This window comes from Myxocyprinus asiaticus, chromosome 11 (assembly GCF_019703515.2).
Source record: "Myxocyprinus asiaticus isolate MX2 ecotype Aquarium Trade chromosome 11, UBuf_Myxa_2, whole genome shotgun sequence".
Classification (NCBI taxonomy): Eukaryota; Metazoa; Chordata; class Actinopteri; order Cypriniformes; family Catostomidae; genus Myxocyprinus; species Myxocyprinus asiaticus.
Genome location: NC_059354.1, coordinates 11,934,736 through 11,955,932, shown reverse-complemented (window position 1 = coordinate 11,955,932; position 21,197 = coordinate 11,934,736). Strand labels below are relative to the sequence as shown.

General features: G+C 39.1%; 1 protein-coding gene and 1 pseudogene across 1 annotated transcript; one reads left to right on the top strand and one right to left on the bottom strand.

Moving 5' to 3' along the window:
• LOC127448569 (general transcription factor IIF subunit 2-like) overlaps positions 1–14,245 on the bottom strand; it is a 28,466-nt pseudogene extending 14,221 nt beyond the window's left edge.
• Positions 3,743–5,579, top strand: LOC127448565 (BTB/POZ domain-containing protein KCTD4-like). The gene has a single exon (XM_051711204.1). The coding sequence runs from the start codon at positions 3,879–3,881 to the stop codon at positions 4,653–4,655; it is 777 nt and encodes a 258-aa protein (XP_051567164.1). The 5' UTR covers positions 3,743–3,878; the 3' UTR covers positions 4,656–5,579.
• Positions 14,246–21,197: the final 6,952 nt, after the last annotated feature.

Below are 21,197 nucleotides of genomic sequence, written 5' to 3'. Positions count from 1 at the left end.
CCACCAGACTGCCTTCCACAAGAAAAAGAGCAGTAACATCCATGACCCTCATCAGGACACAGCCTCTCTTCCTCCACTTACACACCCACCTGCAGCCGCATCTTCATTCCCCAGATGTCTCTTCATCAGCAATGAGCAGCGCAAAAAGAGTCTTTTCAATGCCTCAAGGTCTCTTAAGCTCATCACTCACCCCAGCCCCTGTTGATTTGATCATTTTTGTCTCCTGGCAGCTTTCGGCTCAATTTTACAACACCGTAGCATTTAATTTATGCTTTTCAATTAAGATATTTCATTAGTTGTGACACTCCTGGTTTGTGAGTGAGATTAAGTCTCATTCATTCAACACTGAAATTTGTTAGGTGCCATAACACTGTGAAGTTTTGCCAAAGCAGAATAACAGTCGTAATCCTTTGTGAAGAACTCTGAGGGAGTAGAGGGAGATATCTTGGGACACTCAAAGATATGACAGTAAAATAATAATAAGACTCTTAATCATATGCCTCAGAGGCTTTTTAAATAATGTCTGTGGCACAATTTCTCCCTGCTCTAACTCAGTTGGCTCCATTTCCACATTTTTTATGAACTACTGTGCACTTGATAATTCAGTGTCTGCAAACATTTTGCACAGATAGCAAACATCAAGTAATTTTATGTTTTTTTCTCTTATGGTTGCCAATCTCACAGTCTAAGAATTCAACACTAAATAACGTGTCAGTTTTACAGTCATGGGTGTAGTACATACACTACAAGGCAACTACAAGTATGTGGACAACTGAACACCCCATATATATGTGCTAGATAAGCTTTCAATTTCAAAACCATGAGCATTCACACCTAGTGAAGCTTTCCACTAGATGTTGGAACATGGTTGAAATAATCACGTTATTCTCAGCTTTTGACGTCAAACCGTGAAGAGGCATGCGCACAATACATGCGCACATCAGATAAGCAGGTAAGAATGTCGTTTAAAGTGTTTACGTGCAATGCAAATTAGGTGTAATTGGCAAAAATCTACCCGTGTCGATTTGTTTATTCTCACGCCGTTTATGACCTTACACCAATAAAGGAACATCCTTTAAATGTGTTTACATGACCACAAACGTTAAGCAAAATCGGTGTTAGAACGTGCATGTAAATGCGCTCAGTGGTGTCCTGATCTGGACTTTGTGCAGGCCAGGAAATTATTTTACAGCAGACTCAGGCTGAGTTGGAATGGCATTCTACCCATCCTACCCTTACTACTTCTGCCATATGTGTCTACGGCAAAAATAGTATTAGTAGTATGGTAGTATGCAATTCCGAACTCAGCCACTGTAAACCATTTCTTTATGGACTTGTGCACAACATGCTGAAACAGAAAAGTGCCCTCCCCAAACTGTTGCCACAAAGCTGGAAACACACAATTCTCGAGAATGGCATTGTATGCCGTAACATAAATGGCATTTGTCTTCACCGAAATCACTGGAATAGACAAATCCTTTAATTAGGGGTGCGCACTTACGTTTGATCGTGCAGTTTGATGTCCAAAAATATGCACAAAAAGTACTCATTGTGAATAATTCACAGGCTAAAAAGCACAGCATTTGCTCCATGTCACCTCCATTGATTGACTCTGCATTTGTCGATACGTCATATACTTTTGGCAGAGTCTAAATAAAAGCTCTCACATTTATGAGTGCTGATCTACATTTGCTTGCCTGTGCCACTCCTCCACTGATAAACTAAAATGAATTTGGGCCTCCTCAAGTTGCTCAAACAAGTGCAATAATTAAAATTAAAGCAGATATGTGGAAAAGCAGGTCAGCTCTCCCACTATTTCTTCTGTTTAATGCCTGTTTCCAATTCAAAAGCAGCTGAATAAACCCAGCAATTACATGATGATTGAAACCATGACTGAGCCAGTCTCTATGACGTAATCAGCCATATATGACCATAATGAACTGTCACTGAATCTGTAATCAGATAGCTACGTGCATGTGCGTCACTTTGTTTAGAAAAGTGGTGGGTACAGTGGAGCTGGAACCATTTGTGTTGTTTTATGTGGCTAAGCTCATGTATATTAATTCAAATATGTGTATTTTCAAATATTAATGATTCTTTATTGCTTGATAAAAAAAATCTCTTATGTGAAATGTTGATCCAGGGATCAGGGTTCTTTTTATGTGTATTACTAAGTTAGCTGGATTTAATTGTTGACGATTTGGCAGAATCCTGTATTGTTCTGTTCTTCAAAGCTCACCTTGGAGTTGCCGTCACAGCAACAGGTCTGGATGTTCAAATTTTTTAATAAATCAATTTGTAGCTGCATGTTAATAGAAGTATATCAGGAGCAGAGATGAATTTATTCACATTTTGTTTTTGTTTGTTTTTTCTTTCTTTCCCTGAAACATATCGCTAGCAGAAAAGCAATAGATTTGAGCACACATCTGAGAGCTGTGTGTTTATGCCACAGATGACAACCAAGACAACCACTCAGAGAAAAACTTTAAAAATAACTAATTCCAGTGCCAGATCTCATTATAATGCACGCTAGCAAAATACAAACTCTTGAGCTATTTCAAAAAGCGTTGGGGACTGTAAATGATGGCTTTGTCTATCTGGTATTTTACAATTTATATTCAGTGATTCCTTCACTGAAAAAGTGATAAGAATGTGTCTTGGGTGAAAAGACCCTATTTAAACAACCTGATAAGTATGTAAAGTCAAACTGACTCCAGCAATCTGGCTGCAAATTAGCCTCCAGCCCATCTCAGTTCACAATGACATACATGGCACAAACGTTGGCTCAGAAGGGTCTATCTCCCCTGGTCTGGTGTTACTGTATCGAGTTGATTCGAGTCAAATGATGAGATGCCAACTTAACACGGCATACTTCAAGAATGAATGACAGGCTGTGTTAGTATTAGTGACATGACTCAAAGAGATGTTGCAGTAATTCTACTGCTGTTTAAGAGCATTTCTTCCTCGAGACAGACAAAGGCTCGGGCTCCTTTCTGCAGGACAGCCCATGTTTAGATGGGGCTATAATAAGAAAAATCAATATTATTAAGAATCTCTATTCCAGGTTCTCATCCCAGGGTGGATTACTTGGTGACACAGCACCATACGTCTCGGTTTCATATCTAACACCCTTAAAGATGGCTTGAGGCCAATTACGGAGACAGTGCAATACACATACAACATTGATAACTGGGTCGCTCAAAGCAAACGCAGCCTTTCTCCCTCAAAGAGAATGAGAACACTTCAATCATTCATCCCTTTTGAAATGAAGAACCAACAAATAATTTACATAACTACACCTGCATTGTACTTCATATGCCCATAATTTACCGATAACGCTGCCAATTGTCTGCACAATACATAGACGGCTCTCCAAAGAAACAACTTAACAAGATAGACATGAAAACATCTCCGACTTCTCACGGTTTCATTTGAGGTAGTTCATTATGTGAGATCCCTGTGATTTAGCCCTCTCGGTGAGTTCACGTGCCGCCACCCAACCGAGGAGCCCTTTCATCACAGGGCAGCAGCGCTAATTGCCGAGCCAGAGTCAGAAAAGGCGCTGAAGTGGAAAGGTGATTAAATTCAGCATTTAGAGTGGAGGGCAGCGAGCAGCACGCTTTCTCTTTCCCAAGCCCACACCACTGACGCAGTAAAGCCCATCCTTAACTCCCCCCTCCTACTGCAAGTGTAAGAGTGCATGCGCACACATATATGTATGTGTGCGTGAGTGGCTGTGAAAGGCTCAGACACTGCTGGAAGCGCACACTGCTCCCGTGCTCCATGCCAGCGCTGCTCAGCTGCACTCCTATTTGTTCGCCCGCCCGCTCACACACACGCTCCCCACACACTCCATCAGGCTGGGTGTGAGGAACGGCATGGAATGGAATCTCAGAAGGATGGAGAGCGAACTGAGACAGATCAACCCAGACTTGCTGCAGCCCAGCAAGAGCTTTAAGAAACCTTCCTCAGGCACCATCACCATCAACGTGGGGGGCTACATGTACGCGGCACAACGGCAGACCCTGTCCAAGCACCCCGGCTCTTTGTTGGAGGAGATTGTGAGCGGGAAGAAGCCTGTGGTGCATGTGGACTCCATGGGCAACACCTTCATTGACCGCGATGGCCCCATCTTCCGGCACGTCTTAAACTTCTTGCGTTTGGGTCAGCTGGTACTGCCCGATGACTTCAAGGAAGCAGGGCTGCTCCGGCGCGAGGCCGACTTCTATCGGCTGAGCGAGCTGGCCCAAGCCCTGCAGGACTGGGAGCAACAGAAGGCCACACAACGAGAGCCCGCCTTCCTTGAGGTGACAGACAGCCATGAGCGCTCCCAGGGTCTGAGGATCTACTGCAGCGACACCAGCTTCATCGAGAAGGTGAAGAATCGCCTGGTGCAGATCTCCAAGAGCCGGCTAGATGGCTTTCCAGAGGAGTTCGAGGTGTCGTCCAACATCATTCAGTTCCGGCATTTCATCAAATCAGAGCAAGGCTCTCGGCTTGTGTTGAAGCAGGACAGCACGTTTTTGTGCACACTAGAGTGCCTGAAGCTGGAGACGGTGATGCTTGCTCTGAAAGGAGGCTTTCGTCTACTTACCAGTCTAGACAGCAGTCGTGGCTCAGTGGTTCAGTGCGAGGCTCTGCATTTTGTCAAGTGACCCAACCAGAACTGTCACCACTAACCACATGACCTGCTGGAAACCATCGCATCAGCAAACACCAGCGTCTTCAACCGAAAACCTGTTCTGAAATCCTCCACTCTGCTTCTACATGACATGCTCCAACTAACAGCACTGAAAAACAAGAGATGATGTGTATTGTGGGGTTTGTTTTGGTTTGTGTTTTTTCTGTTTGCAAGTTGTTTTTACCAGAAGATGAGCATTTTATAATGTTGATGATGATTGCAGAGTACTGTACAATCAAAAGGCTGAATGCAAGTGCAATGATCATTTCATTTGTGAGCAAATGTTGTGATTTCTGGCAATTTGATGAAGTGTTGTGAACAATAGGTTGTAATTTTGAGTCTGTGAGCGTCATAAAAAAAGCCACAATATAACTTATTCAAAGTATTGTTTAAATGTTTATGTTTATAAATAAGACTATGAGTCATATTCTAGGTGACAATCTAGACTGCAACACTTTGGTTTTGTCTGTGTAACTGTGTTAATTCTTATGGCTGTGCAATGTTACTTGACAAATTACAGTATGCTGTATAAATATAGCTACATTTATTTTTTCTTATATGCTGTGAAGTCAGCTTGTATGAGACCACTGTCCTTAATTAAAAGTTTTCAATATTATGCAGTAAAACATGACCTACAAAGCTCTTTTTAATAGTTGTCAAATTTCCTCCAGCATTGATCCAAATTCTAAAGGGTATGAGTGCAATTTTAGAGCACATGACATACATAAATATCAATCACAGATATTTCAGTATGACTGCACTGCTTCTGAAAAACAACATCTGAAACAAAACAAAAATGTCTTCATTTACTCACCCTTGTGTTGTTTTAGAAGATTTTATGTAAAATGACAGACTCATTTACCATTCACTTTCATTCTATAGAAAAATATGCAATAAAAGTGTGACACTAGTGGCTGTGACTAGCATGCTACCAAACATCTCCTTTGTGTTCCACAGAAGTAATACATGTTTAAAAACCTATGAGGTGGAGTAAATTATGTTTAATGACCTCATGTTTAAATCAGGCAAAAACACATTTAATTGTTGGAGTAACTTAAATCAGAATGAAGAATATTTATGAAAATAAATATGGGATTGTATCAAGTTTAGAACAGATTAATCAACCAGACAGTTTTGCAACCAACACATTCGTAGTGCAGTCAAGAGCAAAACATCTCTGTTTGACACACAGCTAAATTCAGTTACAGTTACAAGTCGCCCCTTTCAGAGGCGAGGCAATGGCAGACATATGGTTACACTCACTTTGGATTAGCTGACATCTCCACACACTAGCATCCATCTGTTTTCATCAAATCTGGCATGCAGTCTCCCACTAAAATGAATCAGAAGCACATTTCTGACATGGGACACAGAAACATCTTCAATCACCAGTTTGTTGTGTGGACATCAAAAATAGGGTCCTTTTTAATTGCAGATATCAGTCATTCATTTTTGATGAGACACGGCAGGGCTTATTAGTCGTCATCTCTGGCTGATGTGTTTCAAACCCAGTGCCAGCAGGGGACTGGAAACCTTGCAGGAGGGTGCTGGCAAGAGGGAGCATTTATTTCAAATGGAAGAGACCCATTATCAGCTGAAATATTCATGGATTAGTCTCACATACAATTGTTGCCAGGCAAATGAGACTCCTACATACCACATAGACGCCAAAGATTCTCATCAAGTGCTCCCAAGAAAACATGACTAATGGCTCCTTCTGAAACTGATCAACATTAACAGCCAGGCTAACATGTGACTTCAAAAACCGCCTGCCCTTAAGAGACTAACTTCTCAGTAACCGAGAATATATTGAAGAGAAAAGAATAAAATTCCCGGGTATGTACTTTTTCAAAGTGTGAGCTTGAATGATGGCACGCTGCTATGTTCAAACAATTCGAAATGGCAATAATCAAGGCCATCTGTAAAAGGAAGGCACAATTGGAACAAATCAAAACAATGCAGAGTTTCAGAAAGTGGTGGAAAAGAAAAATGCATGCGTCCAAGGCTGAGGCGAACAAAACGAAGCACAAATAAAATGCCTTCAATTGCACATGTACCTTGACACTTGCAAAAAGTTGGACATTTTAACAATCACTAAGATATTTTGCATGTATATACACAAATCAACACAAGCCTTTTGATATTTGCTCATCGTTTGGTCAAAATTATGTCCATGGACAGCATTAGCTTAATTATCATTCATAACGTATTTTAGATTCTCATTTACCAAAGATGTATCAACCCAACTATTATCACTAAGATTCATATTAACAAACAGTGAAACTGCTGATTTCAAAATAGAAATATTTGTCACCAAGTGTTAATAAATGCTTAAATGACTCATAATCTTTAATGGAATTTAATGCATATTTAAACTCCTGTGAATAATAATGCACTAAACATGGCTACATATATGCAATTGAGAAAAAAAAAAAAAAAATCAGCTCTTCTCTACCCCCAATATTCAGCCTTGATTACCATGGTCACGTGATTCTTTTGTGCAAACTGAAAGGCGACATTTCTATTTCAAGCCACAGATGGAAAGCTGCACTACTGTACAGAAAGAAAACACCATTTGCGACTTTCTAAAGAGTACTGCACGTGTGTGCAATAGTGTCCAACTCTTTGAGTCTAACTTATCCTGGCAACAAGCTTTAAGTGCCATGACAATCAAGACAAGCTGCCTCTCTTCAACCTTGTGGAGGACTTTCTGCGGTTAACAAGCAACAAAAAAAAAGTCAGACCATGACAGCTTATCAAATTCTCAGCAGCTCCTCCACACATCACGGCACCTGGTACATACCCTGCTGCTTTCTGACAGACTGACTGCTCACAAAAGAACATGGATAATTCTTTGGAAAGCTTTTACTAAGCGTCCTTTCGCGCAAAACGAATAGTTATGTAATAAGAGAATTAAAATAGGGGAGTAAGGTTTTACATTTTACATTTACACTGCCAAAATCTTTTTTTTACTCAGTAATTAGATTTTTTTTTTTTCCAGTAAACATATCTAAATATCCTTTATAGAAGATACATTAATTTTAGAAGCAAAATTACAAAAATACAAGTCTTGTTTTCAGAGAAATCTAACAAAATTTACTGAAGTTTAGTGAAGTATGCTTAATAGAATAGTTCACCCAAAAATGAAAATTCTCTCATCATTTACATCCCAGATGTGTATGACTTTCTTTCTTCTGCAGAACACAAATAAAAGTTTTTAGAAGACAATTGAAGATGGCGAGAACTTTGAAGGTCCAAAAAGCACATCAAGGCAGCATAAAAGTATTCCATACGACTCCAGTAGAAGTGATATAATAGGTTTGGGTAAGAAACAGATAAATATTTAAGTCCTTTTTTACAATAAATCTACACTTTCACTTTTGTTTTTGTTTTTGGCGATTCACATTATTCGTGCATATCACCATCTACTGGGCAGGGAGGAGAATTTATATTAAAAAGGACTTAAATATTGTTCTGTTTCTCACCCACACCTATCATATCACTTCTGAAAATATAGATTAAAACACTGGAGTCATATGGATTACTTTTATGCTGCCTTTATGTCCTTTTTGGACCTTCAAAATTCTTGTTCTTATATACCAGAACATACAGTATATTCAGTATATATAATGGGTTAAGTAAAATTTACCTAAATCAAAAGGGAAAACAAGTTTATTTTACTAAATTGTGTTAGATGTTTCTTAAAAACAAGACTTAATATAATTTGTCAGTTTAATTCAAGTAAATTGGTCTTGTTTTAAGGATGTTTTGATTTTTCTTCGTTTTTAAAAAATGCAGTATACCAATGATAAACCTAAAATCTGATACATTTCTGTGCAGAGCCCCTCACTTAAGAGTCTGTACATCTATAAATCAGTGAGCTAAAAGCTAAGGACACATGTATCCATGTCTGAATCACATGTTTTACACCAAAGGGCCATTAAACGTGACTCTTGCCCTCTGCTTGCCGGTTCTTCTGAAGCGTTCAGAACTGAAAATAAATAGATGTGAAGAGCAGTTCAAAGCAATCACTGTTCATGACCCTACTTGCAGGGTTTTTTATTTTGACCTTTAAGACACAGACAAACAAACACGTCCTTCTGCTCCCTAGTTGCGCAATACGACCTCAATCCCTCAAACAGCTCCTCCAAGTCCTCTTCAATACCAATGTCAAAAAAAAAAAAAAAGAAATACACAGATCCAGATTCTCAGGTGACATTTCACCCCACACTTCCTGTAGCACTTGTCATAGATGTGACTGTCTTGTCAGGCACTTCTCACGCACCTTACAGTCTAGCTGATCCCACAAAAGCTCAATGGGGTTAAGATCCATAACACTCTTTTCCAATTATCTGTTGTCCAATGTCTGTGTTTCTTTGCCCACTGTAACCTTTTCTTTTTAATTTTCTGTTTCAAAAGTGGCTTTTTCTTTGCAATTCTTCCCATAAGGCCTGCACCCCTGAGTCTTCTCTTTACTGTTGTACATGAAACTGGTGTTGAGCGGGTAGAATTCAATGAAGCTGTCAGCTGAGGACATGTGAGGGGTCTATTTCTCAAACTAGAGTCTCTGATGTACTTATCCTCTTGTTTAGTTGTACATCTGGCCTTCCACATCTCTTTCTGTCCTTGTTAGAGCCAGTTGTCCTTTGTCTTTGAAGACTGTAGTGTACATCTTTGTATGAAATCTTCAGTTTTTTGGCAATTTCAAGCATTGTATAGCCTTCATTCCTCAAAACAATGATTGACTGATGAGTTTCTAGAGAAAGCTGTTTCTTTTTTGCCATTTTTGACCTAATATTGACCTTAAGACATGCCGGTCTATTGCATACTGTGGCAACTCAAAAACAAACACAAAGACAATGTTAAGCTTCATTTAACGAACCAAATAGCTTTCAACTGTGTTTGATATCATGGCAAGTGATTTTCTAGTACCAAATTAGCAATTTAGCATGATTACTCAAGGATAAGTTGTTGGAGTGATGACTGCTGGAAATGGGGCCTGTCTAGATTTGATCAAAAATGACTTTTTCAAATAGTGATGGTGCTGTTTTTTACATCAGTAATGTCCTGACTACACTTTGTGATTAGTTGAATGCCACTTTGGTGAATTAAATTACCAATTTCCTTCCAAAACAGCAAAATCTATACATTATTCCAAACTTTTGGCCGCCAGTGTAACACCAAAGAAGAGTGTTTAAGCCTTGCATTATCCGATAAAGCTTTTCATAACCTGAACTATTTCAATTCATAACTTACTGAGAAAAAGGCACTGCCACCCTTCCACCCCCAGAAAAAGCTTTTATCTGTACAAGCAGAGTCTCTATTCATGGCCAACTTCTGTGGCTAACCTGTTGCTTAGCAACCGCTTAATCAATACCTGGGGCTTGTGAGCGCTAAACAGACGACTGAGGAAAAAAAAAAAAATCATAAGTGAACAAAAGCACAGAACACAATGATTGCAATTCCACACTTAGCCTTGTGTGAATTTCAGTCAGGCTGCAATTATTATGTTGTGCATATGAGCTGCACTGTTATACAGTAGTTATATATAAATGCAATCACATTACAAAACAACATGTTTCATCTATGCAAAAGTAAATGGCCTTTGAAGACTGCAAGTTTATTTGACTTTAAGATCCTGGGAAAACAGGCTTTGTTCAGTTTGCCTAAAAATGATGGCAAAATGCACAGAAGTTTTTGGTCTGCTAAGGTGTTTGTTTGGTGATATTTCTCCTGTTCGCACTCATCCCTGAAATTCTTCACCTTGGAGAACTCTGCTAGTTGAACAGTGTTGATGATTGGTTAAAATTAATCACGGCTATGGTTTGGATAGACTGATCTCAGAGTGAAATCGGAAATCGTAGGTTGAATTTTCTTTGGCTGAAATCGGTCTGTGTTTTCCGAAATGCGAAACACTGCCCCCAGTGGCCAAAGCAGTAAGTGCTGTTGGGCGTATATGAGCGCATGTGAGCTCCATTTTCCAGGTGAACTGTCCACTGAGGGGTGCCACAATTGAGTTGTGAAGTGAATAGTTTTCAGCTGTACAGACTTTAATACAGTGAAGAAGACTGTTTATTTTATAAACTGTTCCCCCCAACCCAAACTTAAACCTAACCATCAGTGGAGTAAAAATGTAACGTTAAAGGGGAAAATGCAACCTCTGAATTGTGCTTGTCACTGATTAAGCGAACATGATTTCTTCCTGGTTTCAACACAGAGTTTGAACCTGGGTCTCCCACACTGCTGATGCAACGCACTTCCGGTTGTGCCACAGAGAAAAGTAAACACAATAGAGCCGATGCAAACATGTCTGGAGCTTGTCAGTGAGCCGGCATAATATGGCCTAGAGTACCGGAAGTAATGGAAACAACATGCTGACCTCCCATGTGATCGTGTTGGGTTGGATGTGGCTTTTTAAATGTATTTTCCCCAATTAATTAATTTTAAAACAATGCCACACATTGTATAAATGCAGGCCATGTTCGCCTAAGGTGATTCAGTTCATTCAGGAGAAAAAAGTTTGGTTTTGTTCATTGTATACTGTAAATTAGGCTTAGTGATATGGTTTGTGATACAGAATTACACACTTCACCTTTAAAAGTGCACTCAGTAAGTTTTTGTTTATGCCGTCTTGGACTTACAGTGACACCTATAGGGTCGTGGATGAAGCATCATTCAAATGCAATAGTTTTCAGTTCACGATGCCATGATTAATTTAATCCATAAATGAAAGTGTCCGATAGCAAGACGGTTACTGAGATTAAGAAAGTAATATTCAGCAGGTCATGTGATCCTAACATGGCAGCCCCCATGAGGAGACCCCCTCCATGTAGAATAAAACAGCTTTTATAAGTTACTGATTTGACTAGAGTCTTCATCTCATGTGAGTGCTCATGATTTTATATGTTTCAAAATTACAATTCATTTCTTTAGGATTAAAACTTTTTTAAGGAGGAAAAAATTACTGAGTGACCCTTTAATTCATGAGATCACACTTATTTTACGCAATATTACTCAAAATCACAAAAAAATATTTAGAATTAAAATAAAATGTGACGCTCGGTGGAAAGACATTAGGTTAATTGACTAATCAGGCACAGCAAACGACCAAGGCTGATAATCTCAAAATAGCCACATATCAGCCAGGGCTGTGTTTCTCAAATGCATCGCAAACTTAAGTTGATCATATAGTCAATTTGCACCAATAGTTTCCACGATCTACTTAGGCTTACGATGCTTTTGGGAAATGCAGCCCAGGTCAGTATAGAGTTATATAAATAATGAGAAATTGCTCACAACTATCCATTAACCTTTAATGTTGGACTGAAAGGTGTTACAATTATAAATTCAAATTCCTTAGTGCATCAGTTTCATAATACTAATCACCAGTCACGGTGTCAGAGACAATTCTTACACTCACCTGAACTCTCTGTAAAGACAGCGAGGGACTGAGCTTTCACCGTCTGTATGGTGAAGGGGTGTTCCCTGGGGGCATGCACTGATGAAACATTCTCACCAGAGCACTCAACAATTGTCAGCTCCTCGTTCAGATTGAATGACACCTGAGGAAATAATCAATCAGTCTCTCCATAAACAATGGCACATCAAATGTTCTCTCTCCCCAGCCAGGTGTCAGTAAGGATTCTGATCTTAGTAATTATGTAAATCATCAGTGACATCTTGATAAAAGATGTGGAGCAAACATAAGCCTTAAGTGAAAGTGTCTTTAGAAATATTAATAAAAGCTTAACACAGTCTTGCCTTGAGCTCTTGAAGAAAGAAAAGAGTATGGGTGGAAATATTTCATGCAAAAAAAATGTCAATTTGTAAGCGATTGAAAATAGATCTTACTTGCCGATTTTAAGTGTACCTACTTCTCCATGTCCAAAAGCTTTAGCCCACTGCCGTGAAAGGTATTTGGGAACCTAAGGGAAAGTGAATACGCCTCAGCTATTTTCTGCTTCCAATGGCATCTCTGTTCAAGCACCTGTCTTTGACACCAACTATACTTTACATTTTCTGAAGATGTTAGTGTTGCTTGCCCATGCAAAACTGACCACTATGCTGCCCCAGGGTGTTGCTATGTGGTTACTACGGTGTTCTGTGTGTTTTTTAGCATGCTGTTATGCAGTTGCTAGGGTGTTCTAAATAGTTACTGTGGTTTTGCTAGGTGGTTGCCTACTGGTCCAAGTCAAAAGAGCTCACCCCCAATTCTCAAGTGATATTCTGGTCCATAGAAGGATGACATTTTCTGCTCCACATTCTCCTGTACCTCCTTCAGTGTAAGGGGCTGTTCACACAAATTAATTTTATTGTCTCTCCGCACTGTTTTTCTTTTCCTTTGTAAATATGCACTAGTAGGCGGACATCTTTGATCATTTCACAACGTCACAGTGTTTCTTTTTTTCAGCATCTCACGCAGAAGCTCTGCATTTTTTTGGCCTCACGACTATAACTAAGAGTTTTCTTAAAGGATATTCGTGTTTCAGTACAAGTTAAGCTCAATCGACAGCATTTGTGGCATAATGTTGATGGTCTTGGTGGAACTGCTGTGCGTTGAACATGCGCTACACAGACGCCATTCATGGTTGCACACCATCACCGTGTCAAGAACTACATTTCCTGCTGAAAGCGTTTACACGTGCTCCTCCCATGAACATGGATAGGGGAAAATAGGGTGGCAGATGCTGCAAGCCGGGACTGCTGGGATTTGTGGGCTTCAGCCCGTGTAAGCCTGTGCGTTAATGCACCCCTGCAAGTGACCGGGGTCCAATTTTTGGAGGCTTTAAAGGCAGAAATGCACTTAAAATTGATATTTGATAAAAGGACTTGTTCTGTTAAAACTTGTGTATTATTTGAGCTGTAAAAAATTTTTCATCATAATTTTGGTGGTCATTTTAGGGTTTATGGTTACGTCGTCATGGCAACGAAGTTGTATAATTGGATATCTCTTAGTAAGCAATTTTATCACACTAAAACTGTTAACACGCACATTGTTTACGTCTTGTGGCTATACTTTAAAAACTGTGAGTATTTTAATGTTTATGGATTGGCCCCCATTCACTTCCATTATAAGTGCCTCACTGTAAACCAAATTTTTGCATTTTTTAAAGGCATGAAGGGACAAGTGGACATTTATTTCTGTGAAAATCAACATTATGCTACAAATGCTGTCGATTGAATTTAACTCGTGTTGAACCCGAATTTTCCTTTAATTTAAGGGAAAGATCTGGCCAAGTACTTAAACTTCTAAAACGCGTCTCGACACACTTGTGTTCTATTTGCTGCACTGTGTCGTTGTTGTTGCTGTTGTTGTTTTCAGCACAAGAACGCGTTCGGTCTGAACGGCCCCTAAATGTTCGGGATTTTCTTTCGCCTTTTTATTGTGCATAGAAAAGTAAGTGCACCTCTCCTCAACAAGCCGCACGATCTGAACCATTCATGTAATGTAGCCTACCATTCATTCACAAACGGTGCAGGATGAGAGTCTCACAAATTAAAGTTTTAGTGTTAGGGGTTTTGAAAAAAAAAAACTAATCCGACGTCTCTTCCTTTATCTGACATGACTGAAGGAATTTGTGTTTTGAAAAGTAAGCCCTTACTGAACTACAGAAAACTTTCCCTTGATTTTTAAAAAGAAAATTACGCTGTAAACAACATGCACGCTCTAGTTGTCTCCAGTAACTTGCTGGACGTCTGAGAGACTTTATATATCTGTATGCACCCCCATCTAGTGGTCATGTAAAGAAATTGATTCTGCACTGTATTGTTATTAGTACATTCATTTAGAGCGAGTTCGTGTTGTTTAGCTGGCCGAGTTTACTCACCCTCATACCATCCCAGATGTGTATGACTTTCTTTCTTCTGCAGAACACAAAAAAAGATTTTTAGAAGAATATTTCAGCTCTGTTGGTCCATACAATGCAAGTGAATAGTGGCCAGAACTTTGCAGCTCAGAAAAGCACATATAGGCAGCATAAAAGTAGACCTAATCCATACGACTCCAGTGTTTTAAATCCATGTTTTCAGAAGCGATATGATAGATGTGGGTGAGAAACATATCAATATACTCTATAGCCTATAAGTCCATCTTTTCTCTACCTTTGACCAGTCCTGACCAGTAGGTGGCTGAATGTGAACGTGAAAGTCACTTCCACACCAGAATGTTGAAGTTAAAGTGTAAATCTACACACACACACACAAAAAAAGGACTTAAATATTGATCTGTTTCTCACCCACACCTATCATATCACTTCAGAAGACACAGATTTAACCACTGGAGTCTTGTGTATTACTTTTATGCTGTCTTTATGTGCTTTTTTTTACCTTCTTAGTTCTGGTCACCATTCACTTACATCATGAGGGACAAGAGAGCTGAGATATTTTTTTGAAAATCTTTGTGTTCTTCAGAAGAAAGTCATGCACATCTGGAATAGCATGAGGACAGGGCCGTTCTTAGGGTGGTGCAATCGGTGTGGTCCCCCCGGAGATCGCTATCGCGGCCCGGTCCACGAACACTACCGATGGGGACAGGAACGCTCTCTCTCTCCCAGAGTAAATTTTTTTTTTTTTTTGAGTGAACTGTCACTTTGACATTAAAAAATAACTATAACTAAGCTTAAAGTGATTATTTGGCTTTTTTTTTAATCTTATGTCACATTCGGTATAGGCTACATAAAGTGATATATGCCTAACTATAGTATATCGCATATCCTCAAACACGTGTGATGATAGCCCATTTTTGAATATATTTTCATTCCTCTTTTTTAACCCAATTTAAATTTTTTTATGCAAGCAATTTGTCTTGATGGGAACCACAACTTTAAAATCAATATTAACATTCCGATATTCATCCATACGTTGTTGAATGACTTTTCTATAACACAATATAATATAATATAATAATAAAATATAATATGTAAATTCTTATTTCTTTCCTAATTTTGACTTAAATATGAATGTTTTGTTATGGTTTCATCTGTAAAGTAAAATCTTATGAAGCAGCCACTAGATGAAGCTGTTTGACCCTCTTTTATGTTTCCATAGTTTTCAAATGCTGGTCCTGTTTCTTAATGCTTTAGATCAGAACTCATTTTGAGAGTTTTTCCTGTATACTGTATGTACAGTAAAATCGCAAGTTGAAACTAATAAGGGACCACTAGTGACTACATGTATATATGTGACAGATATATGTAATGTGATACTAATAATCAAAAGAAAGTAATGAACAAGGAGAAATACATCAAAGAGAAGCTGAGAGACAATTTTTTGCTTGACATTGAAAGAGACTGTCAAAGAGTTAATAATTTAATATGTCATGTATCTTACGACTTCTGTTTTTTATTTATGTGATCTTGTTTCAATTCAAGATATATCTACCTATTCACCTTGGACACAAATGGTTTACACAAAGTTAGGCTTTCAGAGGCCAAATGCATTTCTTTCACCACATGTTCATATTTCTTATGAATTCAAACCTTCTCTGAAACGGGTAGCTTCAGGTAGATTACTCGCATATTGGACAGTGCTGAAATGTTGGGACAGCTGTCCTTGCTCTCACTGTGAAGGACATCATCTCATGGGGCAGAGGACACTGGAATGAGCTGCATTGGTTTTGACATCCATAATGATAACTGGACATTTTAAGATTACTACAAGCAAAGATATGGTTGAAACACTGTGAATAAGTTAACCAAACTTTGCATTACAAATATATGTTTCAGTTACCCAGCAGGCTACACAGAGAACAGGAGAGGAATTTGTCAGGTTTGCATGCGAAACGGATAATGTCATTTAATGCCTCTAATCCTTCACTTGCCTTGCCTATTCACGTGCCCCATAAATACAATGGCTTAAGTTAGTAAACTTGTAAAACCTGCTTGAGCATGCTTGTATATTTATCAGTAACTTTCCATGCAATTAAGAAGTTATTTAGCTGATCATCTTCATAATTTCATAACTGACTTGTTTATTTCCCTCCCTTACACTTCCTTGAAAAGCCTGTTGATTAAGACTACTTTCAGACACTGCGTCCTGGGCCTCAAACAAGTGAATAGCACACTATTGAGGAGCACTGTAAGTGGTTTTGTGTGCAGGATGCTTTATCTTTAAGGTTCCTCAAGAAATGTGTGAAACTAGAAGCATTAAAACCAGGTGCATTTCTTCATTGCAACAGGAAGCAGATCCAGGCCTTTTGATAACTTTGAAAGGGGAGAAGAATGTCAAGCCACACACTGTCAAAGGTAGTCAGGTAGACTTTCCCTTTTAGCCACATTATGTGGGAGTGTAATAAACCTACTTACCAGGTGCTCCATGAGTTGTTTCATCTCTAAAGAGTATACATCAAAAGCAAAACTTGCTCAGCATATTTTACCTTCTAATTATTGCTGTGGTATAATTTATTTTTGTTTGTCCCTGATTACCACTTATTTACAACAAAATTGGCCCTTAGTATTAAAGACCCTATAGAATGGCTTGACAAGTACAATTTTCTTTACTGTGTTGATGTATTTCCTTTTGAAACAGGGTCTTTGGTTGCCAGCTTTTCGTCATATTAGTCCCAGACACTTTAGCATGTTGAGCACTTCAGTAAGGGACATTTCCGTCAGGGACCATCTCAAGCCTTTCATCGTCCAACCAGGGGTCCCCCTTGAGCATATCTTTGTCTGACTGGGGTGGGGTTGGAAGTGAGGTTCCCCTTGAGCATTTTGCCACTTCAATTCAGGACACAATCTTTCAATGTGGGACGTTTGTCCAAAATAAGATGTCCCGGCTATTACAAGACAGTTGGTAACCATATAAGGGTGGGTCAAATTGAGGGGTTCGCCCCTTTTTTAAAATAACAAAAAGCCTTTAGTTTATTTCACAGCTGTGAGCCATGATTTTTATTTTTTTTGATTTTTTTTGATTTTTTCCCCTTTTTCTCTCAATTTGGAATGCCCAATTCCCAGTGCGCTTTTTTAAGTCCTCGTGGTCACGTAGTGATTCGCCTCAATCCGGGTGGCGGTGGATGAATCCCAGTTGCCTCCGCGTCTGAGACCGTCAACCCGCATATCTTATCACGTGGCTTGTTGAGCGTGTTGCCACGGAGACATAGCGTGTGTGGAGGATTCACGCCATCCACCGCGGCATCCGCGCTCAACTCATCATGCGCCCCACCGAGATCGAACCACATTATAGCGACCATGAGGAGGTTACCCCATGTTACTCTACCCTCCCTAGCAACCGGGCCAATTTGATGCTTAGGAGACCTGGCTGGAGTCACTCAGCACACCCTGGGATTCAAACTAGCGAATTCCAGAGGTGGTAGCCAGCGTCTTTTACCACTGAATTACCCAGGCCCCATGTGAATCATGATTTGTTATTGCTGTTGCTAGTCGGAGGCAGGTGCTATTTTGGGGAGGGACATTCTCCTCCAAAGAGCATTTTATTTAAAAACTTTTGGATTCGCCCCTAAGAGCCTGATGTAATTAATATTTTTGCTCTGTTTTCCTGGAAGAGAGAGAATGTGAATTTTAAACACATTTGTTACATGGCGCTCTGGAATACTCGATTCTGATATGTCAATGGCGCCATCTAGCAGTCTGATATCTCTGAGTAACAGCCGCACATCCAGGGATTTCGATGTATCAGACCGGTCATCTGGGTATTGCGAAACATCTTTCCTGCTTCTTGTATCACTGTGTGATCTCCACAAGTAAGCTAATAAAGTAAGTCAAATGAAAGTTTCATGTGCATTTATTTATTTATTTGGCAAGTAGTCTTGTAATAATATGACTTCAGCTGTTCAGCATATTCTCACATAATTACATACATGTAATTTCAATGCAAATCAACCGTTTATGTTCATTTATTTATTTATTTGGTTAGTAGCCATGTAAATAGCGGGATAATGTACAGTCAACTAGTTGTTATCGCAAAATAAAGCCCTTCAGAGTATTGCAAGACCTTTTATTCCCATTTATTTTATGATAAAAACTGGCTGACTGTACATTATCCCTTACAAATCTGCTCAAAGTTAGTTTTGTCAACTTTTGGGAGTGCCGGTACACTAGCATATAGATGGCCTCAAAGCTAACAGACATACATAACAGACTTTTTTTTTCCTGCTATACCTTAAGACCTAAATGTTTACACTCTTTTAATATGTGAAATCAGTAACAGTGTTTTTCCCCGCTCATCCTTCAATAACGGCATTTTTGCAAAGTCTCCATTACATTTTCACAAGTTTACACAACAATCCGCACTAAGGTCACACTGAAATGATTAAGGACAATGTAAAAATGAACTTAGCTTCCCTCTCTTAATGTTAGGATTCTTAGTTTTCATTTAAATGGGCCTTAAATAATACTACACAGAACAGTGACAATTCTCATAGAGGATCTCATTTTATATATATATATATATATATATATATATATATATATATCACCAAAGATACCTATTTTAATAAGTGTTTACAAAATGAAAGCAGACTCCAGTGTATAAACTGACCATTATTGTTCAGGAGCACAATAGCTCTCAGTATTTTTTGTTGTGGAGTGCCAGTGTACTTTAAAGCTGCTGACAGCACCAGACGCTTACATTGTAATCAGCTCTCGCTGGCTCTCTCCCTCTCCAATTTGTATGGATGGGCACAGCCTGTCTGCCTGGTCTGGACATCAGGGCACATGCCCATTTTGGGACTATTAGACCCCATTTCCTGACACTTAATGGGTTACATTACAATCCCTCATTCCATTCCAAATTTATGAGCACAGGTTTGGCAAGGGCATAGGGATGTGTCAACCTTTTCTAAAGATACTTACACCGTAAATTAGCAGTTTGTGGGTGTTTGCCGTAATAAACGACAAGATGATGTGTAAGACGTCTATAGCCTTATCAGTCTGTGTTTGACAGACACAGACTGCATATCCCCACACTGCATATTAGTCCCTATTAGAAAAAGCAGTTGTTATATTAGGCAGCCAAGAAGCAAATCTAAAGCAAAGGCCTTGAAGATAGGGAATATTACTGAATATAACAGTAGCTTTGAAAGGCCACATTAAATACACATATATTTTGATGCACACTTGATCATCAACCCTACACATCATAATAAAATAGTCAAACACATTCTGTATACCCAATTCAAAATGTAATCTTTTAATGTGCTTTCAACATAGTAACCTAGTTTTAATTATCGGCTATTAATATCTAATTTAGTCATTTTTATATTTACTGTTTTAACCAACAGTTATGTGTTACACACAGTTTCACAACTCGGCAGCCATAATGACAAATCATTAGAGATATACATGTCTGGTGTTATACTTTTGATTTTATTCTCCTCCATACAACAAATATTCTATTCTCATTGTTACAGCTGCCGTAAGCTAAATATAGCTGTATCAGTGCACATGAGTTACGTTCCTCATTGTAATGCATTAACCTAGTTTTCTTTGTTTGACATAAAACACATATTGGAAAAAGGTTTAAGTCCACCTGGAGTTAAAATGATTGTATAATGCATGGCCTGTACAAGGTTATCATGAATTTAATGTAAAACTCCTGAAACTGCTGGAACTTCCCAAACAGAGGAAGCTGACAATCAGTGTGTGAAATAATTGTATCAGTGCGGATGTGTTTTGTTCTTTTCTGTCTGTGGAAATATCTAGCTCCTCTTTCAGTGTAGCTGTAGAAACAGAACGAATCTCTGGACTATATTGACAACATTGTTGTCAAAAGGTCTGTTTACATCTTGTTGATTTAGACCTGTAAAAGGCTACACATAATAACACAAGCTAAAATTCTACTTTTTTAAAAATTATTATTTATTTATTAAAGATCACAGTCTTAAAACTATTTATTTTGAATTTATAAATCGATTTTGGGCATCCATAAAATCCTAATCCTGTAACACAAAGTTTACATAATGGTTTTATCAGGCCCTGATAACAGACTATTTTGTCCTGCCCTTTCTAATGTCCGTACATCCCTCCTTTATTGTCAGATAATAACTACTGCGTACAAATTATGTTATTCGGAGTGTTTTCTGCCACAACACAGATACTGAAGGCTATAATAAGAAACATCTCTCAACAACGCAGCTTTTTTCGGTTCCATTCGGCATTTTACGGAACTTTTCGCCAGCCGTCTCTGTGAAAACCACCTACCCCCAAACATGGCAATGTGTAGAAGGTAACGCCTCAGCAGCTTAAGTCTCGCGAGAATCTCTTTCACTGTTACTAAGGTTAGTTTTATGTTTAGATTTAGTGGTAGGTTTAAGGTTAGGGTTTGGTTTAGCGGTAGGGGTAGGTGTAGGGTTTCTGTTTAGGGCGTTTAGGGGACTGCAAATAAACACAGTGTGTGAACGTCGCATGCGGCTCTCGCGAGACTTTAGGTAAACCGGCGGTTACATTCTAGACACGACCGCCCATCATCCACAGACTCGCTCGGCTTTATGTCTGGCCGATGTGAACGTGAACTGCCATGCGCGGTGGCCATGTTATCGCGCCCTCCTCCCTCTTTCGGGGGA